Below are 23,475 nucleotides of genomic sequence, written 5' to 3'. Positions count from 1 at the left end.
TCAAAATAAGGGGGAGCAAATTTAGGACTAAGTTGAGGAGGAACTTCTTCACACAAAGGATTGTGAATCTGTGGAATTCCCTGCCCAGTGAGGCAGCAGTGCTAACCACCGTGTCTCCTTTCACAATCTAATGTTTCAAAGCACTTTGTAGCTAAATGAAGTCCGACTGCAGTGTGGTCACTGTTGCAGTGTATGTAACAGAGTAACCAATTTGCTCACAGCAAGTTCACGTAAACTGCAGTGAGATTATAACCAGTTCATCTGTTTTGGCGATGCTGGTGCAGGAATGTACGTTGGTCAGGTCTGCAGGGAGGACTCTCCTGCTTTCCTTTTGAAATAGCGCTACAGGATCTTTTGCATCCACACAAAAAGACAGGCGTTTTATCTCATGTGAAAAAAGGCACTTCTGACAGCACAGCCCTCCATCAGTACTACAGTAGTTTTGTTCTTCATTTTAAGGGTGGCATGGTGGCACAGTGGTTAGCACTGCTGCCTCCAGCTCTGGGTCCCTGCTCCGTGTGAATGGAGCGTCAGCTTTGATATTTACGCTCAAATTCTGGAATAGACAATCAGGAGCAAGAGAGCTGCTGGAAGATCAGAGCTCACTTTCTACCTTGGAACTTGCCACGGATCACCCAGGAACAGGACAGTTGGCATGGGAACCAGAAATAAGTCAACACTTGAGGTTGGGTGTATTGTCTTGAGGTTTGGGCTGAGGCACATTATTGCAGCAGTCTTTCCCACGCCCTAGCACTGCACACCACTCATCTTAACAAGCAGGTGAAAAGGAGGCATGTCTGGTGACCGCACTGGAGGCAATTAACAACAAATGTTTTTCCATTTTTCAGTGCTGAGGAACTCCCACTTTCCCAAATTGGCATCAAGTTCAGCACTCAGCTGACGGAACGAGGTTCCACTGACTCAAGTTCCATTGTTGGAACTATTTCCTCAGCTTTGTGACTGGCACACTGCTGCAACTTTACCTATCTTTGCCGCTCCTCCTAAATACACCTGCTTCTGCCTCCCTGCATTTGAAACACTAACTCCTCCTCAGAGTCTGACTTACCAACTGCTTCAGTGTGGGAACTTTCTTCCAAGCCTGGTCTTTTTCCCGCAGTGAGAAACGCGAATCTGACACGACACAAATAATACATTCTGGTTTCGTCACCACCAGCCTCTTACCTGAGCTCATCAACAATAAAATAATTCAGGAAGAACTCACCTTGTATTGCATTTTTCCATGGAATCCCTACAGTGAGGAGGCCATTCAGCCCACGGAACCTGCACAACCCCACCCAGGCTTTATCCCCTTACACATTTACCCCAGCTAGTCCCCCTGATTCTCAGGTGCAGCTTAGCATATCCAATCCACCTAACCTGCACATCTTTGGACTGTGGGAGGAAACCCATGCAGACAAAGGGAGAACGTGCGTACTCTACACAAAGTGACGCAACCGGGAATCAGACCCAGGTCCCTGGTGCTGTGAGGCAGCAGTGCCAACCACTGTGCCCCCCTTGCACAATCTAACGTTTCGAAGCACTTTGTAGCTAAACAAAGTCAACTGAAGTTTGTGACGTAACAGTACCAGTGTTTAGGTGAACAAACCACACACTTCTCCAACTCTCAAATCTCTGACTCAACCTGAACAGCACAAAGCTTGCCCCATTTCAGTTTCACACCTCACGTCTTGATGATGAAAGCAGAGAGCTCCAGTCACTCTCTGTACCTTGTCCCAGTTGGCCCTACAAACTAAAGCATAGACCCACAGGACAGGCAGTCAGCCAAGGTGGGAAAAGCAGAAGACACCTTCCCACCCTCAACTGAGCTGCAGCCAACTCGATTTGGGGGTTACATGTCAGTCACAGTCTCACCAAATGGGGTGCCAGGTTACTTTCCTCCTTCTTCCAAGCCACTGGCAAGGCTCATCCCCAATTGTTCTCGAACTGATTGATTTGCTGAGCCATTTCAAAAGAGAGTTCAGAATCAACCACACTGCTGTGGGTCAGATGTTCTTCCTGGAAAAGGGATTAGAGAACCAGATCTCATAACAATTAATGAATGTGGTCATGGTCACCATCACGAAACCTTGCATAATGCTTCAGATCCATCAAATTTCTCCTGCTGCTATGGTGGCTTTCCAACCCATGCCCCAGACCATTAACCTGAGCCTCTGGATGACAGCGTGCCACCATCTCCCCTCCCAGAGGCTAAACAGATCAGCCCCCTTCCGATGTTCATTACTGCTCTCTGAAGTGATTGACCAATGTCCTGTCTTAACCTCTCCCCACGAGTTCTCCCTGGAAGCCTGGACAATGCAGCATGATAGCACAGTGGTTCAAACAGTTGCCTCACAACCCGAGGAATCCTGGATCAATTCCCCGTTTGGGTCATTGTGCAAACTCCACACAGACATTCTCTGTGTGGGTTTCCTCAGGGTGCTTCCACTTGTGCCAATTAGGTGGACTGGCTATGCAAATTGTCCACTCCTAGCTGGGGTAAATGCATGCGGTTATGGGGATAGGGCCTGGGAGGGATTGTGGTAGGCGCAAACCTGATGGGCCGTATAGCCTCCTTCTGCACTGTAGGGTTCGATGACTCTATGTCTGCATTCCTTAGTAGTAAACGCCAAACTCCAGTGTTGAGACCAGCTGCCTGGAGCCCAGGGTTGGGAACCACTGACCTTCTGGTGTGCATGGCTCAGTCACTTATCAAATGGAAGGGTTTTGGGCCATGCTCCTAAAAAAAAGGGACTGAATATCTTAATTCAGATGAGGCAGGATGGACACTAAGGTGAAAAATTGAATTTTATTTGCAATGATTCCATGGACAGCACTGAAGTACATCAAGAGGTCACACTGGTCTAATTTAAATGCTTTTTATTTATATTATTTTAAATACACGTGAGGTAAACCTTACTGGTGCCAGTTTTAATCCCAGATTTTCCACACCTCTTTGAACAATGTTAAAGGCACTGCAGTACCGACATGTTTTGATGGAGAGGGGCAAAATTATAGGGATCAGAATTCTTCAATCGACCATTAAATTCTCATCAAGTTGATATTTATATATAAATAAAAGAAAATCAAAACTGTTTTCAGTGCTACTTCATCTAACTCTTGCCCCAACACATGCTTAAGAAAGACTTCACGCTCAAACATGGCCTCTAAGAGACCTCTGATACCTTACCAGTGGCCTATTCTCCATCTGAGCGTCTGGGCACTGAGTAGTGGTAGGTTCTTCATCACACATTCCAGATGAATAGGCAGGTGATTCTGATCAGGGAGTGGCACAGTGGTTAGCACTGCTGCCTCCAGCTCCGGATCAGCTTCTGATCAGGAATGAGAACCTTCTCTGAACTTTTCCCTCCCATTGCCAAGTCTTACTGGCAACTCACTTTGAAATTCCAACTGAGATCAACTACAACACTTGACGGCTATTTGTCTGTAAGGCATGTTGAACAGGGCAAGTGTGGACACCTGGTTTTCGCTCTCAATTTACCAGGTTGGCATTAACCAGCTTAAACACACATGAGGCAGGGAAGCAAGGTCAATAATCCCAGCTGTTGCAATGCACAATATGAGTACCACCCTTGTTATTCAATGTGCTAAGTTCCTAATGTGTGCCAGATCATGTTAGCCACCACTTGAGTAGAAATCAACAACCTGGTCAACAACTCAACTGACATCCTCATGCTTGCAACTGGTCAGAAAGGGTGGTTATGGCAGATATCTGCTAATTTCTCATTGATTAAAGGTCCAGAAGCTCAAGGAGTTGCAGACCAAGAGCAGATACTATTCAAGGGGCAACTACCACCAGCTGCTTGTTGTATGTGTGCACAGGGTAAAGAGCTGGAAAGGCAAGTGATCACCCTCAGCAAGTATTTTCTTGAACGTTCAAGTCTGAAGTAAACTTTGGGACTCCTGACTCTCAGAACAAAAACTCATGGAGCATCGTCTGATTGACAGAAGACAAACACATGCCAATATTTCTTTAGTCTTCATCTTGAGAATTACATTAGTGGAAAACAGTGCAAATAAGCGCCGTGACGAAGATGACCTTACGTTGCATTGTTTGTTGCTCCTATCTTGTAGAACCTGTTGCATCATGTTCTCTAATAGCTGCACTGCCACAGCGAGGCACTATGTGACTGCCACGGAGAGGAAGAGCTTCTTGAAGGGGAGTCCTCCAAGGCACAGCTGAATTGAGCAGCAGCTCCTCAGAATGGATGACCAACCCAACAACGGCGAGTGACACAGGAGACCCCCAAACACACAACAATCCCCCAATTTATCCTTACAAGACCAACAGAATTTCAAAATTACAATACACCCACCCCCAACCTAGTCACAGGAGGCAGAAGGACAGCTTAAAGTTGACAAATGAATCTTGGGGTTTCTCACTTGTCTGAACAATGACTAAAATCAGCTGAGCAACTTGTGACTCTCTCCTGCATGGCATGCATAAAGCAGGATTATTCAACATGTTGCAGAGACCCAAAATCCCAAGCAATGCCTTGTCACAGAATCCCTCTACAGTGTGTCGATATGCTGCACCAGAATGTGGGCTTTAGCTTGCACTTTGCCAAATGAGCAGTAGGTTTCAGTTTATCACAGAGCAGCTGCTATGTGGGCATCACTCTTGACCTCCGATACAAGACTTGTCAACTGCTTGGAGTGAAAAAAAAACAGAAAATCTCATCTGGTCCAACACCATTTCTGGAGAAAGGTGTCAGGCCGATCATCACAACTGGGAAATCCAACTGACTCCTGGCAAGCAAAGATATGAATGGTGCATATGAAGAATAAAAGTAAAGGACTGTGATAGAACAGAAGGTAGAAGCAGCCAAATCACAAAAGGCATGATTGTGCAAGTGAAAGGGAGATGGCCTTGGGACAACTGAAACAAAAGAAGGGACTCAAGGTGATTGAAGCTAAAGAGCATTGATGGCTCATGTTCTGAATACTCGGGGCAGAGGGGATGACCTGAAATTGTTTAATTCAATGAGTTGGAAATGCTGTCAAGTGCTTATGTCCTTGAGCTCAGCCGGATCTTCATTCGGAAAGCATAGGAGGCCAAGGTCAAAAAAGTCCAAGTGGGGTAGGGTGGAGAATTGAAGACAGGCAAGTGGAAGCTCAGGGTCATATGGGCAGACTGAAGGAAGATGCTCTGCAGAGTGGTCAGCCAACCTGTGCTTGGTCTCCTCCTGTAATGTCCCAATTAAGCTTGAGGATTAAGGTACAACACCTTGTGTTCACTTTCAGGAGCAGGGATGTCCTGCTTCAATTATATCGAGCCTTGGTAAGCCCACACCTCTTGAAGCGTGTGCTGTTTTGGTCTCCTTATCTGAGGAAGAATGTTCTTGCTCTCAAGGGAGTGCAGGAAAGATTTACCAGGCTGATTCCTGGAATGGCAAGACTGATGTATAAGGAGAGATTGAGTTGGTTAGGATTATATTAGCAGATGAAAGGGAATCTCAGATCTGTAAAATGCCATCATGAGTAGGGTCACAGCATGAGCATACAGGATAAACTATTCAGGAGTGAAACGAGGAGAAATTTCATCACCGAGTGGTGAACCTGTGTAATTCGCTACCACAGCCCAAATATTCTTTGTATTCAAGAAGGCATTTGAATCGTTCTTGGTGCTCAAGGAATCAAAGAATGTGGAGTGGGGGGGAGGAAGCTCGAACAGGTTCCTGAGTTGGATGATTAACCATAATCATAATGACTGGTGGGGCAGGCTCGAAGGGCCAAATGAGGCAGCAGTGCTACTTCTGCTCTTATTTTCTGTGTTCCCCTGTATTTTCGTAACAGACTTCTGAACTCATGGAGTCCAGCCACTTCACATCATATCGCTGCTCTCATTTTTCGACAGCAACAGCTAAGAGTGATTTAACTGTTGGTATCCTTTATTTTCTTGTCTCATTCTCACCCCCTTCCTGCTTTTCAACTTCCCCTTTCCTTCTTTGTTTCCCCGCACCTTTCCCTGCCTCTGCGCCTGACGAAGGTCTGTTCCATCTCCAACATTTTCCAATTCTGAGCCGAAAGGCTAACTCTGATTCTCTCTCCAGAGACTGACTGGCCATTTTAATTCAGATCGTCAGCACTTGCAGCTGCTTGCTTTTGTCTTATTCACGGCTATTTTCACTAAGACCCATACTCTTGTATTATGGTAATTATGACACGATGATAACTCAGCTTCCTAATTCCAGCCCAGGTTTTTGGAGACACAGTCCTTCTGGCATAGAAGGAGACTAATCGAGTCAGCGTCTGCCGAGTGATCCAGACACTCTCATTCCTCTGTTCCACTCCAGTAACCCTGCAAGTTCACTTCCCTCAAGTACTCTTTTTGAAATCATTACTTTTCTCCACTTCCACCATCACGTGGCTGGTGATCTGTAGGTCATTATCACTCACTGCGGAAAACAAGTTGTCCGTCACATCGCCCCTGCACATCTCTTGCCCAAAACTCGTGTCCTACAGTACTTGAACCATCAGCTGATGGGAATAGCAACTGTGATGTGCCGATACCCATCGCAGACAATAATCTATAACTCATGAGCCACAAATAGGGAGGGACATTTGATCTGCAAGCTGCTCAAAGTAGAGGGGAGACCTGATTACAAGTGCTGCAGATTTAACTCCAAGCCTCATTAGACCCCCAGTGCACCTGTGCTTCACAAACACATTCAGAGCAGCAACTGTTCCAAACCAAATTTCCCCCTTTTAAGCTATGAGGCTGATCTCTTGCAAACAATTCATCGGAAGTCAGTTTTTCCACGAAAGGCCACAAAGGCCAGTATTGAGCTGCGTTGAGCCACCAAGTCTGTGTTCAAAAGGTAGTCTGGTTTGCAACTGCTACATCAGATCAATTTTAAAATTTCCCAATTGGAAACACAATGATTATCTCTTCCGAATGAAGAACAGCTATTACAATTCAACACCTATTATTTTCACCAAGAAACGAAATAGTTATTTACACTGTGATACTAAGAGTAATTACCAATTTTTAAATATTCCTCCAATAATTTTATTCAGACTAAATCTGCAACTATAGTTAAGTGATCCTCAAGACAGGCAACTCCTTCCCAACCCAGCCACTGCAAATAAAGTGCTTGTTCCTGTGTTTAAAACGTGTTAACCGTTTGCTGTGCACAGCTCCACTGTGCTGTTTAGAAAGGGAAGATTCAGCCCAGTCTTCTCTGTAGGTGGGAACGCCTAGGGACACAGAACTCTGGCCCCAACAGGTTTCCACTTCGCGCATGCACTCCGAGCCCAGCTGTAAGCAATAAGACCTTCTCAATAGCAAAATACCTGTGCCCCTGTGCATTTACAAAGAGGGCTGTCGGGGAGGGGGAGGGGGAGGGGGAGGGACACGGTTTGGAGCTGGGGGTGAGGGTGTCAAACATGTTAAATTACATAATTTCCTTCACTGAACAAGTGCAGACAGCTTCCTTTGTAAATGGCCGGGTCGAAACCAATGCCAGCCATTGACTTAAAATTGTCCCCTCCAGCAGTGAAGTCGAACTGCATAATTCAATATACACAAACCCTGACGCGGGTAGATCGAGCATGTTTGTTTTGGTAAGTGGTATCCAAACCTTCTCTTCATACACATCAAAAATTTCTCATATGACTTGTCCATTACTCATTCTGCATGGTTATGTTGTACAGACAGGAGACGAAGCTCACACAGCAGCACGTCACGGGTTCCAGCATCGTTAAAATGTCTTCCGGTGGATTGCACGCGCCCCGTCCTCCTCATACTCTTTCTTTGATACCCACATTTTCTTAAATGTGTCTAAGGAAGCGAGGATGGATCCACTGTGGGAAGAAAGGGAATCAAAGAAACCGAACTTGAAAAAAAAAACAGCAGATCGTGGACCCAGGTGATTCAACAGCATTAAGGCACAGCAGGCAGCCATAACATCTAAAGGGGCATCGAGCTCTTTCTGCTGCTTCTGGGCAGCACAGTGACACAGTGGTTAGCACTGCTGCCTCACAGCGCCAGGGACCCGGGTTTAATTCCGGCCCTGGGGTCACTATCTGCACAGAGTCTGCATGTTCTTTCCATGTCTGCGTGGGTTTCCTCGGGTATTCCAATTTCCTCCCACAATCTAAAAGATGCTCTAGTTAGGTGAAATGGCCATGCTAAATTCTCCCTCAGTGTATCCGAACAGGCGGAGTGTGGCGACTAGGGGATTTTCATAGTAACTTCATTGCAGTGTTAATGTAAGCCTACCTGTGACTAATAAAGTTGACTCAATTCTGGCCCTGGGTGACTGTCTGTGTGGAGTTTGCAGGTTCTCCCTGTGTCTGCATGGGTTTCCTCTGGGGGGGTAGACCACTAATTGGCTTCAAGAAAGGTGGCAGGCAAGTTTGGCTGAGCCATGGCACGTTCAACCAAACTTCTCATGGAAGGTTGGCGTGCTTCCAGCTTGAGGCTGTGTGCTCGCTAACAAAAAACTCCCACACTTGAGGCACATTCACTGGTCCAAACTCCAGCCTCTGGATTAAAATATCCATTGTTGGAAACTAATGCGTGCAAACAAAAATAAAAAAGGATTTCAAACAGAGGTTGATGTAAACATTGCGCAAGGGAGCTGGCATCCTTTTCGTTGTTGGAAAATTAAAAAAGGATTAAACAAAAAGGAGAAACCAAACAACAAGCAATGGGAATTTTGAATAAGTAATTAAAACCTGCCAACAGCTGAAGTTTAGAATCGCAGAATCCCTACAGTGCAGGAGGCCATTTGGCCCTTCAAGTCTGCACTGACCACAATCCCACCCAGCCCCCATCCCCGTAACCCCATGTATTTACCCTAGCTAGTCCCCCTGATACGAAGGATAAATTTAGCATGACCAACCCACCTAACCCGCATATCTCCCTTTTGTTTAATCCTTTCTGCTTAATTTTCCAACAACGAAAAGGATGCCAGCTCCCTTGCGCAATGTTTATATCAAACTATTTAAAATCCTCCTTTATTTTTGTTTGTGTGCACTCGTTTCCAACAATGGGTATTTTAATCCAGAAGCTGGAGTTTGGACCAGCAAAATGTGCCTGAAGTGTGGGAGGAAACTGGAGCATCCAGAGAAAACCGAGACAGCCACAGGGAGAACATGTAAACTCCACACAGGCAGTGACCCAAGACGGAAACTGAACCTGGGTCTCTGGCACTGTGAGGCAATAGTGCTAACCACTGTGCCACCATGACAAACATTTCCATTTTGAATGCAAAACATTTGTGAAATCATCGACAATAATGGGTGCTCGTGGAAATTTATAAAAGGCACCGTTTATTGAAAACGGAATGGTAAATTTTGCTCAAATTCGAAGGGGTGGAAACTGATTCTTACCCAAGCAGACAACAGCAAATCATTCACTACCCCTGACCCCATATACCAAACCCCTGGCTGTGAGACACTGCCCCACTGGCTGGGCTCACAGTGTTCCAATGGCTAAAGGATCCTGAGAGGAGTTGGAGTCATTTCGACTCAAATTCTAACTGGTATAAAACAGTCCATTATGAGACTCCCCGGCACTGGACGAACAGTGTTAGATGGGAAAATAGGTAGGCTTGACAGCAGACGTTCCGAGGTGTGGTTTGATGTGCTTTATTGCGCCAGAGAACTGGGAGCTTCACTGTGACCCATGGGTGCTGCAGCTGAGCACAGAACATTTAACGGGCCTTTAAAGGGAGCTTTGCACTGCATTTTACTCAGTGACACCACTCCTGGAAATGTATAATAGGACAACGCAGAGAGAGAGAGAGAGAGAGAGAGATAAAAAGAGAGCGAGCTTGACACAATCTCAAATCTGTCCTGGCCAGAGAATTCATCTTCCAAGGCCACAATATTCCTTAACTCACGCAAAGTAAATCACTGCCTTTTCAAATGTCTGGATCTAACTTATGCACATACTTACCCTATCCACGTTGAGTACAGCCTCTCCTGTGGCGCAGAGATCTGCAAAGAAACACACAATTTGTAAACAATTGCTATGCATTGCAATAACTCTTCCACCTGGCTGTCAGGCCGGAAATTAAAACGCGCACTCATACCTTTATTTTCACGTCTTTTGGAGCCAGTTTCTTAACCTCGCTGAGTAACCGGTCGCCAAAACCTGAAAGGCAGTGAAACTTGGATTAAATTTCTCCAATGAGTGTTTTGACATCTGTGTGGTTTTTGGGTGGGAGCTTTGTCTGATCCGACCGGATTGGAAACTGCTACTGCAATAACTATATGCAGTCTGCTCCAATCAGTTTGGAAAGCCCAGCTCTCCTCAGACCTACTTGAGGGAGTAGTGCTGGGTGGAGGGGAATGGAATGGCAGGGAAGAGGAAATGGAAGCTGCCTCAGGTGTTCCTTTGTGGTTGAATCTGAAATTGGCAGGACTGGAGATAAGCTTTATCATGTATCTGACCCTCACTGTATCTGCACCAAGAATACTTTCACTGTAACTCTCCAATTAGAAGCAAAATTTTGCACCATTCTTCAGCTCTCTTGCAGCCTTTCAACATACTAGAACAGCATCACAGAACACTGCAACACAGGAGGAACCATGCATTTCACTTTTGAATAGTACTCGAGCTAGAACTATGCCCTCTGCTCCTTCCTTATTATCCCTGCACTCTCCCCAGTAAAATATTTATCCAATTCTCTCTGGCAGGCTCCACTTGAATCAGCACCTGCTGCTCACCACACTGCTTCAAAAGGGACAAACACTGGTCTAAAAGTCATCGGCTGCTGGACAGAGCACATCTCGCGAGCACCTTTGAATAGCGTGGAACCCCCAGAGAGGACAATATTGCAGAATAACGTCCTGCGAAGGTCCATGTCTGACTTCTGAATAGCAAAGGCCAGCACTTCATGTATTCCTTCGCTCTCGTCTCCGATCAGGTCAGGCTTGAAGAGCAACTCTGGGGCTCGGAATCGGGCAGGTCCCACCTGCAGGCAACCAAATGACAACCCATCAAATTCCGCAATCACGCAGATTGTAACTGGACAGTTGCAAGTCACGTTCACTCATTTCAAGCTACTAACAATTATTTACAGAATAAAGCCCAAATGCAGCACAGAATGGCCTGCATTCAAACATCAACAGATAATTTAGTTATCAATTGAACCAGTGTTTGCATCACCCTGTGCTTTGCCAAGGCATTCACAGCACAAGGTCCCGGGATCAAATCTTGGCCGAGTTAGATAACTTTGGTCGGGCCAGCCACCCCAGGCTACGGAAAGGATAATGCATCAGTCAGGCTGATGACGATCATATGATTCTGCTGTGTGGGGCTCAGTCAGAAAAGGAAAAAGATAGGAGCTGGCAACGCTGGCCCCATCATCAAATAGCTCACCATTCAGGCTCATACACGAGGGATGAACACTCAAATTGAGCCCCAGAAGGGCTGTCAGAGCTTATGGAATTGCATTTAAATTAGGCAACACCTACAAGTGATTACCAAGAGAAAATGCTGCAAAGTCTCAGCAGGTTTTGGCAACATCTGGAAAGAGAGAAAAAAGTTGATGTTTCGGGTCCAGATGACCCTTTGTCAATGGGTTGTCTGGGAGTCGAAACGTCAGCTCTTTTCTCTCCTTACAGACGCTGCCAAAACCTGCTTAGATTTTCCAGCATTTTCTCTTTCGATTTCAGATTCCAGCACCTGCAGTAATTTGCTTTTACCAACAAACGATTAGTAGATATAACTGGAGGGAGGTTATGATGCAGGGGATCACACCTCCCTAACCACTTGTGTGACTGGGTCGCGGCAAGTCTCTTTCCAACAATACCTCTAAAGTGCTCCCGTCTGGCAGGGTGTACTGCGCTTTCTCAGTCTCCAGCGTCTCATCTTTCTGTGGGTTTATAGAAAGGTAACAGGCCCGCTGCAAAGAAAGAAATGGGTCAACGCCTGTCCAAACCACAGCACTTGAAATTTTTTTTGCAGAAATGCAAATACACCACACCATCCGTATGGAAGAGGAAGATGCATTGCCTTTTACAAAGCACAGAAACTTTGCAATGGACTGCATTTGTAACCTAACTTGCAGCTGTAATTGGCTCAGTCTCCGTGGCAGGGGTCCATGTTGGGTTAATGAGGGTTTTTTTTCTGTGGAAGGATACTCTCGTCCAGTACAATGGTGCACAGAAATCACAGACTGAGGAAGTGAGGCATAGCTATAAAAAGAACTGTCAACACGGCACAAGTCCCAGGTGTGAGGCTTGCAGCTGCAAGCTGTGTATCCGAGGAGTCATCTCACACCACATCGTGTAAACATGTTCAAAGCAATGAGCTTGGCTCCCACCAAGGTGAAACAGCGAGCAGCTGAGTCACGCGGGCCAGCTCAGGCTTTTGCACACTACCTGCACTTTTCTTCTGAAATGGGGATGGGGGAGAAACAGGACAAAGGCGTGGCTCGAAAACTCTGCACCATCAGCACACACAAGCACATGCACCCACCGATGGGTGCTGACGTGGGTGGTCTAAAGTAGGTGCCAGGAGAGTTGCTAGTTTCAGTGTCAGTGTCCCCCTCCCCCTCAATCATCCCACAGTTTTACGGAAAGGAGACCGATCCGGGGATAACCACTTTTGATGAGGGTTTCATGACTTCTGGACTTTGGGCGTGGTCTCAGTGAAATAAGCAACTGACAGGTTAGTTCACTAGTTGCCGTAAGTAAATAAATAACTCGTTTGGACAAAGGGTGAGGGCTCCACCATGAGTAAGAGCAAAGGATCAACATCTGGAACATCTGATACTGATACAACCATTATGTGATGTCACTTGACGAAGAGACAGATCTGGTTGGAAGCAGGAGTATACCTTCATGTGCAGTATTGAGATGTACAGAATTACACAATCCCTACAGTACAGAAGGAGCCCATTCGGCCCATCCAGTATGTACTGACCACAATCCCACCCCCAGCCTTATTTCCATAAGCCCACACATTTACCCTGTTAAATTGACTGTTGTGTCGGGAGGTTTAGTACGGTCAATTAACCTAACCCGCACATCTTTCAGACTGTGGGAGGAAATCGGAGCACCTGGCAGAAACCCACACAGACATGGGGAGAACGTGAAAACTCCACACAGACAGCGACCCAAGGCCAGAATTGAACACAGGTCCCTGGTGCTCTGAGGGCAGCAGTGCTAACTACTGTGTCACCTTGCCGCCCTCATAGATAGATAGATCTGTAAACAATATACATAAATCTGGAAATAATATGTTTATTTTAACAAATAATAGTCCATGGTAGCCATGTTCGAGATAGAGGCAAATCTTCAAGAGATCCCTTCTTGCCCTGAAACCCAAGATGAAACACCACCCAAAAGGACAAGACAAACAGACTCACACCAGCCTGATTGAACCAGACATCTCCACTCCTTCAGCATCTACTGCATTACAAATCCTGGAGCTCACAACTTCACAGCGCCATGTGACTCACTGCACCACACGGACGGCTGAAGGTCATAGCTCACCACAGCACCTTTGCAAGCACGCTTTGTAGTGGGCAGACAATACTGGCCTTGCCGATGACCACCCTCATGGTGTAAACTAATGAATTTGGAAAATAAAATCAGCACACCCACCTCTTTAATTGTTTTGACGACCTCGAACTCTGCAGTCGTGTGAAAGTCGTACCCTTCTTTCCTCAGGAGCAGGCGTAGGTAGCGGGATACGTCCCTGCCCGCTATGTCCACTCTCATGATTGAGTGAGGCATGGCAAAGCCCTCATAGATTGGGACAGCGTGAGTGACACCATCCCCAGCATCAAGTACTACGCCTGTGGTCCGGCCTGTGGCATACCTGCGGTTAAGGTGGAGGCAATTTATTGACAACGCAGGGTCACAGTGAGGGACCAGGAATATGGGGGAAAGATGCAATCAGAATCATAGAATTCCTGCAGTGCAAAAGGAGGCCAATCAGCCCATCGAATCTGCACCAACTACAATCCCACCCAGGCCCTATCCCCAGAACACCATGCATTTATTCTAGCTGGTCCCCATGAAATTAAGGGAGAATTTAACATGACCAATCCACCTAACCCGCACATCTTTGGTCTGTGGAAGCACCCAGAGAAAACCCTCGCAGACACGGGGAGAATGTGCAAAATCCACAGAGATAGTGACCCGAGCCAGGAATCAAACCCAGTTCCCCGGCACTGTGAGACAGCAGTGCTAACCACTGTGCCACCCCAGAGTTTGCGTGACTTAAAAAGCCAGCGGCATGACGGCTAGGGTGCCATGGAGCCACCTGACACAAGAAGGCCTGAAGAGTCAAGCTCTGGTCTGTTCTGAGTACACAGTAAGAAGTTCCACAACACCAGGTTAAAATCCAACAGGTTTATTTGGCAGCACAAGCTTTTGGAGCACTGCTCCTTCATCAGGTGAGTCTAGCCAGCATAGCTCAGGGAGCAGTTGGGAGTATTCCATTTGGCCTCCAGTCTTGGGTGAGGGTATGATAAATTACATAGCGCTTCTGCCCCGATCCCCACTTCAGGTTTTTAATCAGGTTTTCCAGCACCCTTCACCAATAGCTAGCCTGGCAAGATGACAGCCTGGATGGATGGAACCTTAGAGGATTGCGGCTATCAGTGGAGCAATAGCCCAACAAGACTCACACAGTTCAGGAGAACAGGGCAGAAAATTGGAAACAAGCAAGACAGCGATGTTTTTACTTTCAATACAAATTCCATCAGGTGTTCCCTGTTGCAATGCAGTTCAAAATGACAAACCACAAATAAATCAGAAATGCCAAAAATTAAAGGTCACTTTAAGGAAACTTACAGACTCAGAACAGCTTGCATAGAGATGAAAAGTGCAGGGACATTAAACGACTCGAAGAACACCTCCGCTGCCCTCTCCCGGTTTTTGCTCGGATTTAACGGAGCTTCCGTGAGAAGCACTGGATGCTGAAACAGAAAGAGATCAGGTTCACTCAGTCGCCAAATGGATGGGTGGGATATAAATGATAAGGGCGTAATCTTTCTCCTGTCACAGTCTGTGTTTAGGACAATCCCCATCTCGCTCCAAGGGGGCAGCGGCCCATAGCAACCTCACTCACAGGAAACAAAAAGCTGACACACACATCAGATCTTTGGAGGTCAGGCAGCACGACAGTTCCAAAGTGACATAAACATCCATTTATACTTATTGGGTGGACTGAGCTTCACTCTGCTGTCGTGTGTGTGACCTGCAAATCCTTGTTGTTGACATTGATGTCCGAATCAAAGGCCAGTTGGTTCATAGAATCTGTACAGTACAGGAGGCCATTCAGCCCATTGAGCCTACAACAACAATCTCATCCTATCCCTGTACCCCATATACTTAGCTTGCTAATCCCCGCTGAAACTAGGGTCAATTTAGCATGGCCAATCAACTTAACCTGCACACTGTTGGACTGTGGGCGGAAACCAGAGCACCCGGAGGTTCACTGCATCTGTGCCAACTCCTTCAAACAACGACCATCTCAATCCACTCAGCTTTGTCAAAGCCCTGCAATCTCTTCCCTTCTCAGTAAGTCCAGGCTTGCATGGAGCAGAAACCCCAGTATCTGCTTCTGCCAGTCCCTCACTCAGTGCATGTAGTGCAAAACATTCTCATCTCACCCCCTGGTACCCTTGCTTATCACCAGAAATCCTCTTGCTTATCACCAGGAGTGGCATGGTGGCACAGTGGTTGGCACTGTTGGCTCACAGCGCCAGGGATCAGGGTTCAATTTCTGGCTTGGGTCACTGTGTAGAGTTTGCACGTTCTCCCTGTGTCTGTGCAGGTTTCGTCTGGATGCTTCAGTCTACTAAAAGGAGAGCAATACTGGCTTCTCTTGCCCTTTCACACTCAGTTAGTTCCTTGCTCTTTAACTTTGCCTGTATTGATGGAGCTTATAAATTCTTTGTTTATATAAAGAACAGCCAAACCAACCTGTCCTATCAGCTATAATGCACAATCGTTCCAACATCCCACATGTTCATTTGGTGCAGAATTAAGAGAAAATAATGTACTCTGTATAAGTGGATGTTTATGACACTTGGAAACTGTGGTGTTGCCTCCGTGGAGATGGTTTTACTCCTCTGTGGTGATCACATTCCTCCCCAATTTCACAGCTGGAAACTTTGGATTGAATTTCACCCGAGGTCAAGGTGAGGGTGATTGGGTCAAAGCTGCTGTGAGGCAATGGATCAGGAATTTACACCAATTCAATTCTTAGCCTGAGCCAAGAGACAGGGAAGAATCCATTGGGTAAGTGGACCTGGGGAAGTTACTGCAGAACATTAATCAACCAACATCTTCAACAACAAAATGCACAGCCCTCAGTAGCAGTCCAATCTCTCTCAACAACAACTTGGAAGCTTGCAGCTCGGTTGTGCTGTTCTTTTTTGATTCAAAGCAGAGGTGGTTCTGGTTTTACACTGATGCAATTCCATGGAGTGTGAACGAGGTGAGAAGTTGCCAAGTGCGGAGGTAGCTGGATGCCACTGGGATTTCACACTCCGTCTCAAACCTAACCAGCGTCCAACTGTGGTTGGGTGCTGATTCAAATACCCGTTACATTTGAGATGTTTTAGTCAGCAAAGAGGTGGCAGCACCCATTTCCTTCCACAAGTGTGGCGCTTCAACACAGGCACAGAAGGAAAGAGGGAGAGAGGAATCAAGGTGGGAGCAGGAAATTAAACGTGAACAGAGAGTGATACCCACACTGAATTCCAATACATCTGAACATATTATAACATCAATGTCAAAATGGCAATTTAGATTTATGCAACATCTTTATGGGGTGACTGACACTGAGTGTAAGAGCTGATTGGTGGTGGGTGGAACGAGGGGTCAGATCGGAACTAAAAGGTGATTGAAGGGAGGGTCAAAGAGGAAGATTTTGAGGCAGCTTTGAAGGAAGAGTGACAACAGCTAATTGAAAGCTCAGTCATTTGTATGGAGAGATAAGTGAGTGAAGAGCACTTGATAACAGCAGAAATTAAAATTGGGAGAAAAGTAGTGGGGGGGGTGGTGGTGAAGAGCTGACAAGTAGTAAACTCGATGGAAGATGTTGGGATCTGGCTGTACAGGTACACAGGTCACTGGTAGTGGCAGCGCAGGTGGAGAAGGTAGTCAAAAAGGCATATGGCGTGCTTGCCTTCATCGGCCGGGGAACTGAGTTTAAAAATTGGCAAGTCATGTTGCAGTTTTATAGAACTTTAGTTAGGCCACACTTGGAATATAGTGTTCAATTTTGGTCGCCACACTACCAGAAAGATGAGGAGGCTTCGGAGAGGGTACAGGAAAGATTTATCAGGATGTTGCCGAATATGGAAGGCGTTAGCTCTAAGGAGAGCTGGAGAAACTTGGATTTGTTCTCACTGGAACAACGGAGGTTGAGGAATGTAGAAGTCTACAAGATTATGTGGGACATGGACAGAGTGGATAGTCAGAAGCTTTTTCCCTGGGTGGAAAAGTCAATTGCTAGGGGAGCAAAGGTTTAAGGTGCGAGGGGCAAGGTTTAAAGGAGATGTACAAGGCAGGTTTTTTTTTACACAAAGAGTCGTGGGGGCCTGGAACTCGTTGCCGGAGGAGGTAGTGGAAGCGGATACAGTAGTGACATTTAAGGGGCATCTTGACAAATACGAATAGGATGGGAATAGAGGAATATGGTCCCCAGAAGGGCAGGGGGGTTTTAGTTCAGTTGGGCAGCACGGTTGGTGCAGCCTTGGAAGGCCGAAGGGCCTATTCCTGTGCTGTAATTTTCTGTGTGTTGGGGGTGGGGGTGGGTTTACTGATGAGAATTTTGTATTTAATGCTCAGGATATGGAGGTGAGAAAGTTGAGCCTGAGACATGAATAGGATTTGAATGAAAGATATCATCCAAGAGACAGAATATTTTACCATATGGGAGCATCGTGGGAAAATGAAAATCTATCACCGCTGCCACCCAATCACTCACTTCCTCAGAGAAGGTCTGCAGCTGGTCCTTGCCGTAAACGTATTGCCAGATTCTCTCCATGTCATTCCAGTCCTGCACAATGCCATGCTCCATGGGATAACGGATTGACAGCAAACCTCGGTGCTCCTGATGTGGGCAGGGTGAGGGAAGAGAAACAAAATTAACAGGCGCAAATAAAGATCTGAGGCTCAGTGACACTGCTGTGGCCTCGTGATGTTGGTTCAGCAAGGAAGGACCCTTTAAATGACAAAGCGGACGTTGGGAAACAAACACAATTACCTCAGCTTTTGGTCCAATGAACAGGTCGCCCTCCAATGCTCCCGCCATCACTCGAACGTGCTTTGGTCGTCCCACACTAATCCAAAAAAGAAAAGCCATTAAAGCTCAGAGATTAAACGGTGAGGTTTGGATAGATTAGTTCCATCTGGTGTCAACGGATGATACCCACTATTGCACAATCCAAAGCAGCTCCTAGATTTTACATTTGCACATTGACACCAAGTTTAACCAGCACTTAAAGACCATTTCCTTTCACATATCTCCCACCCTCTCTTACCCGTATTAAAACTTGCAATGAACAGTTCCACAGGAAACTTAACTTCATGGATAATTTTTTTCCCATGACGACACAGAAGACTGTTCTCCAGTGATTTTATTATTCATTCATGGTATGTGGGCATTGCTGGCTGGGCCAGCATTTACTGCCCATCGCTAACTGCCCTTGAACTAAGTTTTAGAGGGCATTTAACAGTCAAACTCTCTGCTGTGGCACTGGCATCACGTGTAGGCCAGACCAGGTAAGGACAGCAGATTTCCTTCCCAAAAGGACATAAGGTGAACCAGATGGGTTTTAATGACAATCGACAGTGGTTTCACGTCATCGGTAGACTTTTAATTTGAGTTGTATTGAATTCAAATTCCACCATCTGCCATGGTAGCATTTGAACCTGGGTCCCTGATCACTAGTCCAGTGACAAAATCACTGCGCCACTGCCTCCCCTTGCACATATACACTTGCCCGCATCCAGTGTTATCAACTCCCATTTTTAAAAATTTATTGATATTATTAAAACAGTAGATATACACTTGTCCCAAGTACAACAGCCTGATCGAGAAGTGCACCCTCATTTATTCCTCAATAGAGGAGGATAGTTATAGCACTGGGTAAAGCTGCACAGTTGAGAAATAAAGCACAAAGCCAGGGATGGACACTGGCCCCTGCTGGCTCAAACTGCTTTGTACTTCATTAACTCAGCTATGAGGGACCTGAAGACCAGAACTACTTCAAACTCCAACCAACAGTCAATTGTACTATAGTAAGTGACAGGATCAAGTGTGCGGTGAACGTATAAAAGGCAAAGGCAGATGTGGGAGCTCACAAGAAGACGTGGAAACGAGCATGTTTGCAGCAGGTGCTTACCACCACATCTGGTGGTACAGTGGTTAGCACTGCTGCCTCACAGCACCGGGGACCCAGGTTCAATTCCAGCCTCGGGTGACTGTCTGTGTGAAGTCTGTACATTCTTCCCGTGTCTGTGAGGGTTTCCTCCGGGGGCTCCAGTTTCTGAAAGACATGCACGTTAGGTGCATTGGCCATTTTCCCCTCAGTGTATCCGAACAGGCACCAGATTGTGGCGACTGGGGAATTTTCACACTGACTTCATTGCAGTGTTAATATAAGCCTACTTGTGACACTAATTAATAAATAAATAAACTTTACAACATAAAATGACGTTGTACCCAGGAATGCTTGCAGCAGTGAGTCCCTTGAAGAATGTGAAGATTTGTCTGAAACAAGTAAATACAGAGGAAGGCAAAGTAGTGACGCTGCACCATGCAGTGGACTGGTGTATACAAACATACTTACTAATTGGGGAAACAGTACTTGGGGATTTGATCACCAGCAAATCCAGCTTTGACAACCCCTGAACCCTGGACAGAGAAAAATAGAGAAGGTAGGACAAGTTATGACAGGGTACCAGAAGACTTACAAGTGCCTTCCAGCATCTTACCCAACAAAGTATTCATTATTCATATATTACTACAGACGATCGGACCACACTTATAATCACAGCCGACTCCAAACTTACTCAATATCCAAAAGGGCATGTAGCAACCTAAATCCATAAACACTGGTCAGAGCTGATTTTGCTCCCCCTCTTTTCTTCTCCAGTTTGGAGGAGGAAGGATTGAGCCTGGTCACTGTGGTCTGGAGGGGTCAGCAGAACCTTAAAACACAATAACTACACCTTCGCTGCACTGTGAAGCAATTTGTTGGCTAGTTTAGTTCACACCAAATCCATCCAAGACTTCAACACTGCTCAAATATCTGGACAGACATGAACAATACACATATGTGCACACACCCCCCCCCACCCATGCCCCAATGCCCCTCACTGATACCAACACAAGCCCCCCTGCCAGATGCACCAACCCCGCACACACACACACCCCACCCTGCACACCCAAGTGCCAAACTCCTGCACATGTGCCGCGCACCCTCCTCCACTCACACACGGTCTGCTCCCTGCGCGCACCACTCTTCGTCCACACACAGGCCTCAGGTAGTGAACGCACAACAACACAAACCTTTGAACGCAACAGCTCCAAAGTCAAAAACACGTGTTATTTTATACACTATGGCCTGAATTTTACCATCTCGCCTGCCTGAGGCTCGTAAGATCCCACTTGAGGCCAATGGAGAACGTCGTTCTACGAGCCTCGCCCACCCTGGGCTAGTAAAATCAGGCCCTATGTATCCAACCTCCTTCAACTTATCACAGGAAAAATAAATCACCTCTGTATGACCAAAAATATTAGACCAGAAGACAGATGTGCAGAATTAGGCAACTCAGCCCATTGAGTCTATCTGCTATTCAATCATGGCTGATTTTTCTCATCCCCATTCTCCTGACATTTTCCCATAGCCCCTGATCTCCTTATTAATCAAGAACCTATCAATCTCTGTCTTAAAGACACTCAATGACCTGGTCTCCACAGCCTTCTGAGGCAAAGAGTTCCACAGATTCACCACTCTCTGGTTGAATAAATTCCTCCTCATCTCTGTTTTAAAGGATTGTCCCTTTAGCCTGAGGTTGCTACCTTCCCTGTAGGTAGCAGGACAGGTCGATGAAGTGGTTAAGAAGGCATAGGGCATATTTCCTTTTTTGCTGATGTTTGTGAGATGTGACAGCACTGGAAAGGGTGCAGAGATGTATCAGAATATTGCCTGGGCTGGACAGTTTTAGCCACGAAGTGACGTTGGATAGACTGGGATTGTTTTCCTTGAAGCAGAGGAAACTGAGGGGGAGCATGATTGTGATGTATAAAATGATGACAGGCATAGATAGAGTCGACAAGTGGAATCACAGGTGGACAGAGCGGTGAAGAAGGTATTTGGCATGCTTGGTTTCATTGGTCAGAACACTGAATACTCGACCCATACTAGACCATTGCCTTGCACTCTGGCTATCACAGACCTCATCTTTCTTTTTTTCCCCCCTCTCCTGACTCTGCACTTTTATAAAGTTTATTTATTCCTGTCACAAGTAGGCTTACATTAACACTGTCATCAAGTAACAGTCTGGTGCCTGTTCGGGGACACTGAGGGAGAATTTAGCACATCCAACACACCAAACCAACACATCTTCCTGATTGTGGGAGGAAGCTGGAGCACCCGGACAAAACCCACGCAGACACGGGGAGAATATGCAGATTTCGTAATGTTTAGTACTGTTGCCTCACAGCGCCAGGGACCTGGGTTCGATTCCCAGCTTGGGTCACTGTGCAGAGTCTGCACGTTCTCCATGTTTTCATGAGTTTCCTCCAGGTGCTCCAGTTTCCTCCCACAGTCCAAAGATGTACGGGTTAGATTGATTGGTCATAATAAATTGCCCTTCAGTATCAGCGGAATTAGCAGGGTGAATACCTGGTGTTATGGGGATGAGATTGTTGTTGGTGCAGGCTCCATGGGCCAAATAGCCTCCTTCTGCATTGCTGGGATTCTATTTAATGATTAGGTAAAAACCTGTGACACCTCTTAACTTCCACCCTGAAACGCTCGTCTTTCCTTTTGCATTCTGAGACTACCTGGCCTGTTGAATGTTTTCATTTTTTACTTAGTTTTCTTAAAAACAAATCAAAATCAAACAGCCTGAGCTTTTCACCACAGCTGAAACTCTTCAATGGGAAATGAGACAATAAGACATGACAGCAGAATGAGACCACTTGGCCCATTGAATGGTGGGGGAGACTCAATCATGGCTGATATTTTTCTCATCCCCATAATCCCTGATCCCCTTATTAATCAAGAACCGATCTCTGTCTTAAAGACGCTCAATGACCTGGTCTCCCCTGCCTTCTGTGGTAAAAATTTCCACAGATTCACCACCCTGAAGAAATTCCTCCACATCTGTTTCAAAGGATTATCCCTTTCGCCTGGCTTTGTGCTCTCTGGTTCCAGTTTTCCTACTAGTGGAAGCATCCTCTCCATGTCCACTCTATCCAGGCTTCACAGTATCCTCTAAGTTTGAATAAGATTCCCCCCTCAACCTTCTAAACTCCAACGAGAACAGACCCGGAGTCCTCAACCACTCCTGAGACGTGGAGCTCTTCATTCCAGGGATCGTTCTTGTGAAGCTCCTCTGGACCCTTTCCAAAGCCAGCACATCCTTCCTTGGATATGGGGTCCAAAACTGCTCACAATACTCCATATGGGGTCTGACCAGAGTCTTATACAGCCTCAGACGTACATCCCTGCCCTTGTATCCTAGCTCTCTCGAATGCTAACATTGCATTTGCCTTCCTCATTGCTGACTGAACCTGCACGTTAACCTGAACAGAATCTTGGACAAGGTCTCTCAAGTCCCTTTGTATTTCTGATTTCCTCGGCATTTCCCCATCCCGACCAGGTTGAGGTGCCTCTGACAGAAACTCCGGTAAGTAGGGGTGGGTGGGGGGAGAGAAAGTGCTTGGCTCAAATAGCAGCAATACTTTAACTGGCTGCCCTTTTCTGTCGGCCAAATTAAAATGGGGAGAGCAGGCACCATCCCTTTAAAGGCTGCTGGCAGCCGCGGGGACACCTCGAACACCAGCCACAAGGGCCAATACTCACGTTATCGATCACCACGGGCTGATTGGTGATTATATCGTACGACTCCATCGGGGAAATGGATTCTTTCTATTAATTTTCCCCCCTCCTCTCCAGGCTCTGCAATACCCCAGCAATCAGGAGCTCACTCTGGGGAAAACCGCCCGTCCTCAGTGCGCGTGCGCGAACACCGCCCCGCCAACCCCTTCAATGCGCCTGCGCAAACACGGCCTGACTCCGATCGCTGCGCATGCACAAACGCCGCCTGCCTCCTCCAGCCCCCTCACTGCGCCTGCGTAAACACGGCATAACCCGCCGGCATCCTCACTGCGCCTGCGCAAGCCCTCCACCGCCACCTCCTCCTCACTGCGCCTGTTCAAACACCGCTGGCCTCCGCCCCTTCCCGCAGCGCCTGCCCAGTCTGCCGGGCCCGATTGGCCGCACCTCGGCAAACGTT

General features: G+C 46.6%; 1 protein-coding gene across 1 annotated transcript; it reads right to left on the bottom strand.

Annotated features, from left to right (window-relative positions):
- Positions 1-2,862: 2,862 nt before the first annotated feature.
- On the bottom strand, positions 2,863-23,185 carry actr1b (actin related protein 1B). Its single transcript, XM_080217128.1, has 11 exons — positions 23,043-23,185; positions 19,797-19,861; positions 18,209-18,284; positions 17,930-18,055; positions 14,782-14,906; positions 13,585-13,801; positions 11,787-11,879; positions 10,772-10,946; positions 10,062-10,123; positions 9,926-9,966; positions 2,863-7,824 (listed from the first exon to the last, which is right to left on the bottom strand). Exons 1-11 carry the CDS (start codon positions 23,088-23,090, stop codon positions 7,722-7,724), a joined length of 1,131 nt encoding a protein of 376 aa, XP_080073254.1. The 5' UTR covers positions 23,091-23,185; the 3' UTR covers positions 2,863-7,721.
- Positions 23,186-23,475: the final 290 nt, after the last annotated feature.

This window comes from Carcharhinus amblyrhynchos, chromosome 34 (assembly GCF_965287045.1).
Source record: "Carcharhinus amblyrhynchos chromosome 34, sCarAmb.v2.hapA, whole genome shotgun sequence".
Taxonomy (NCBI): domain Eukaryota; kingdom Metazoa; phylum Chordata; class Chondrichthyes; order Carcharhiniformes; family Carcharhinidae; genus Carcharhinus; species Carcharhinus amblyrhynchos.
Note: the sequence above shows the minus strand (reverse complement) of the source record. Positions and strands in the feature narration are given on the sequence as shown.

Coding starts and splice junctions, on each gene's coding strand:
- actr1b (XM_080217128.1), bottom strand. CDS start 23,090: ATGGAGTCGTACGATATAATCACCAATCAGCCCGTGGTGATCGATAAC. Junction 14,907..17,929: donor TGCAGACCTTCTCTGAGGAA/GTGAGTGATTGG, acceptor TTTCTGTTTCAG/CATCCAGTGCTTCTCACGGA. Junction 10,947..11,786: donor CAGACGGGAGCACTTTAGAG/GTATTGTTGGAA, acceptor GGTTGCCTGCAG/GTGGGACCTGCCCGATTCCG.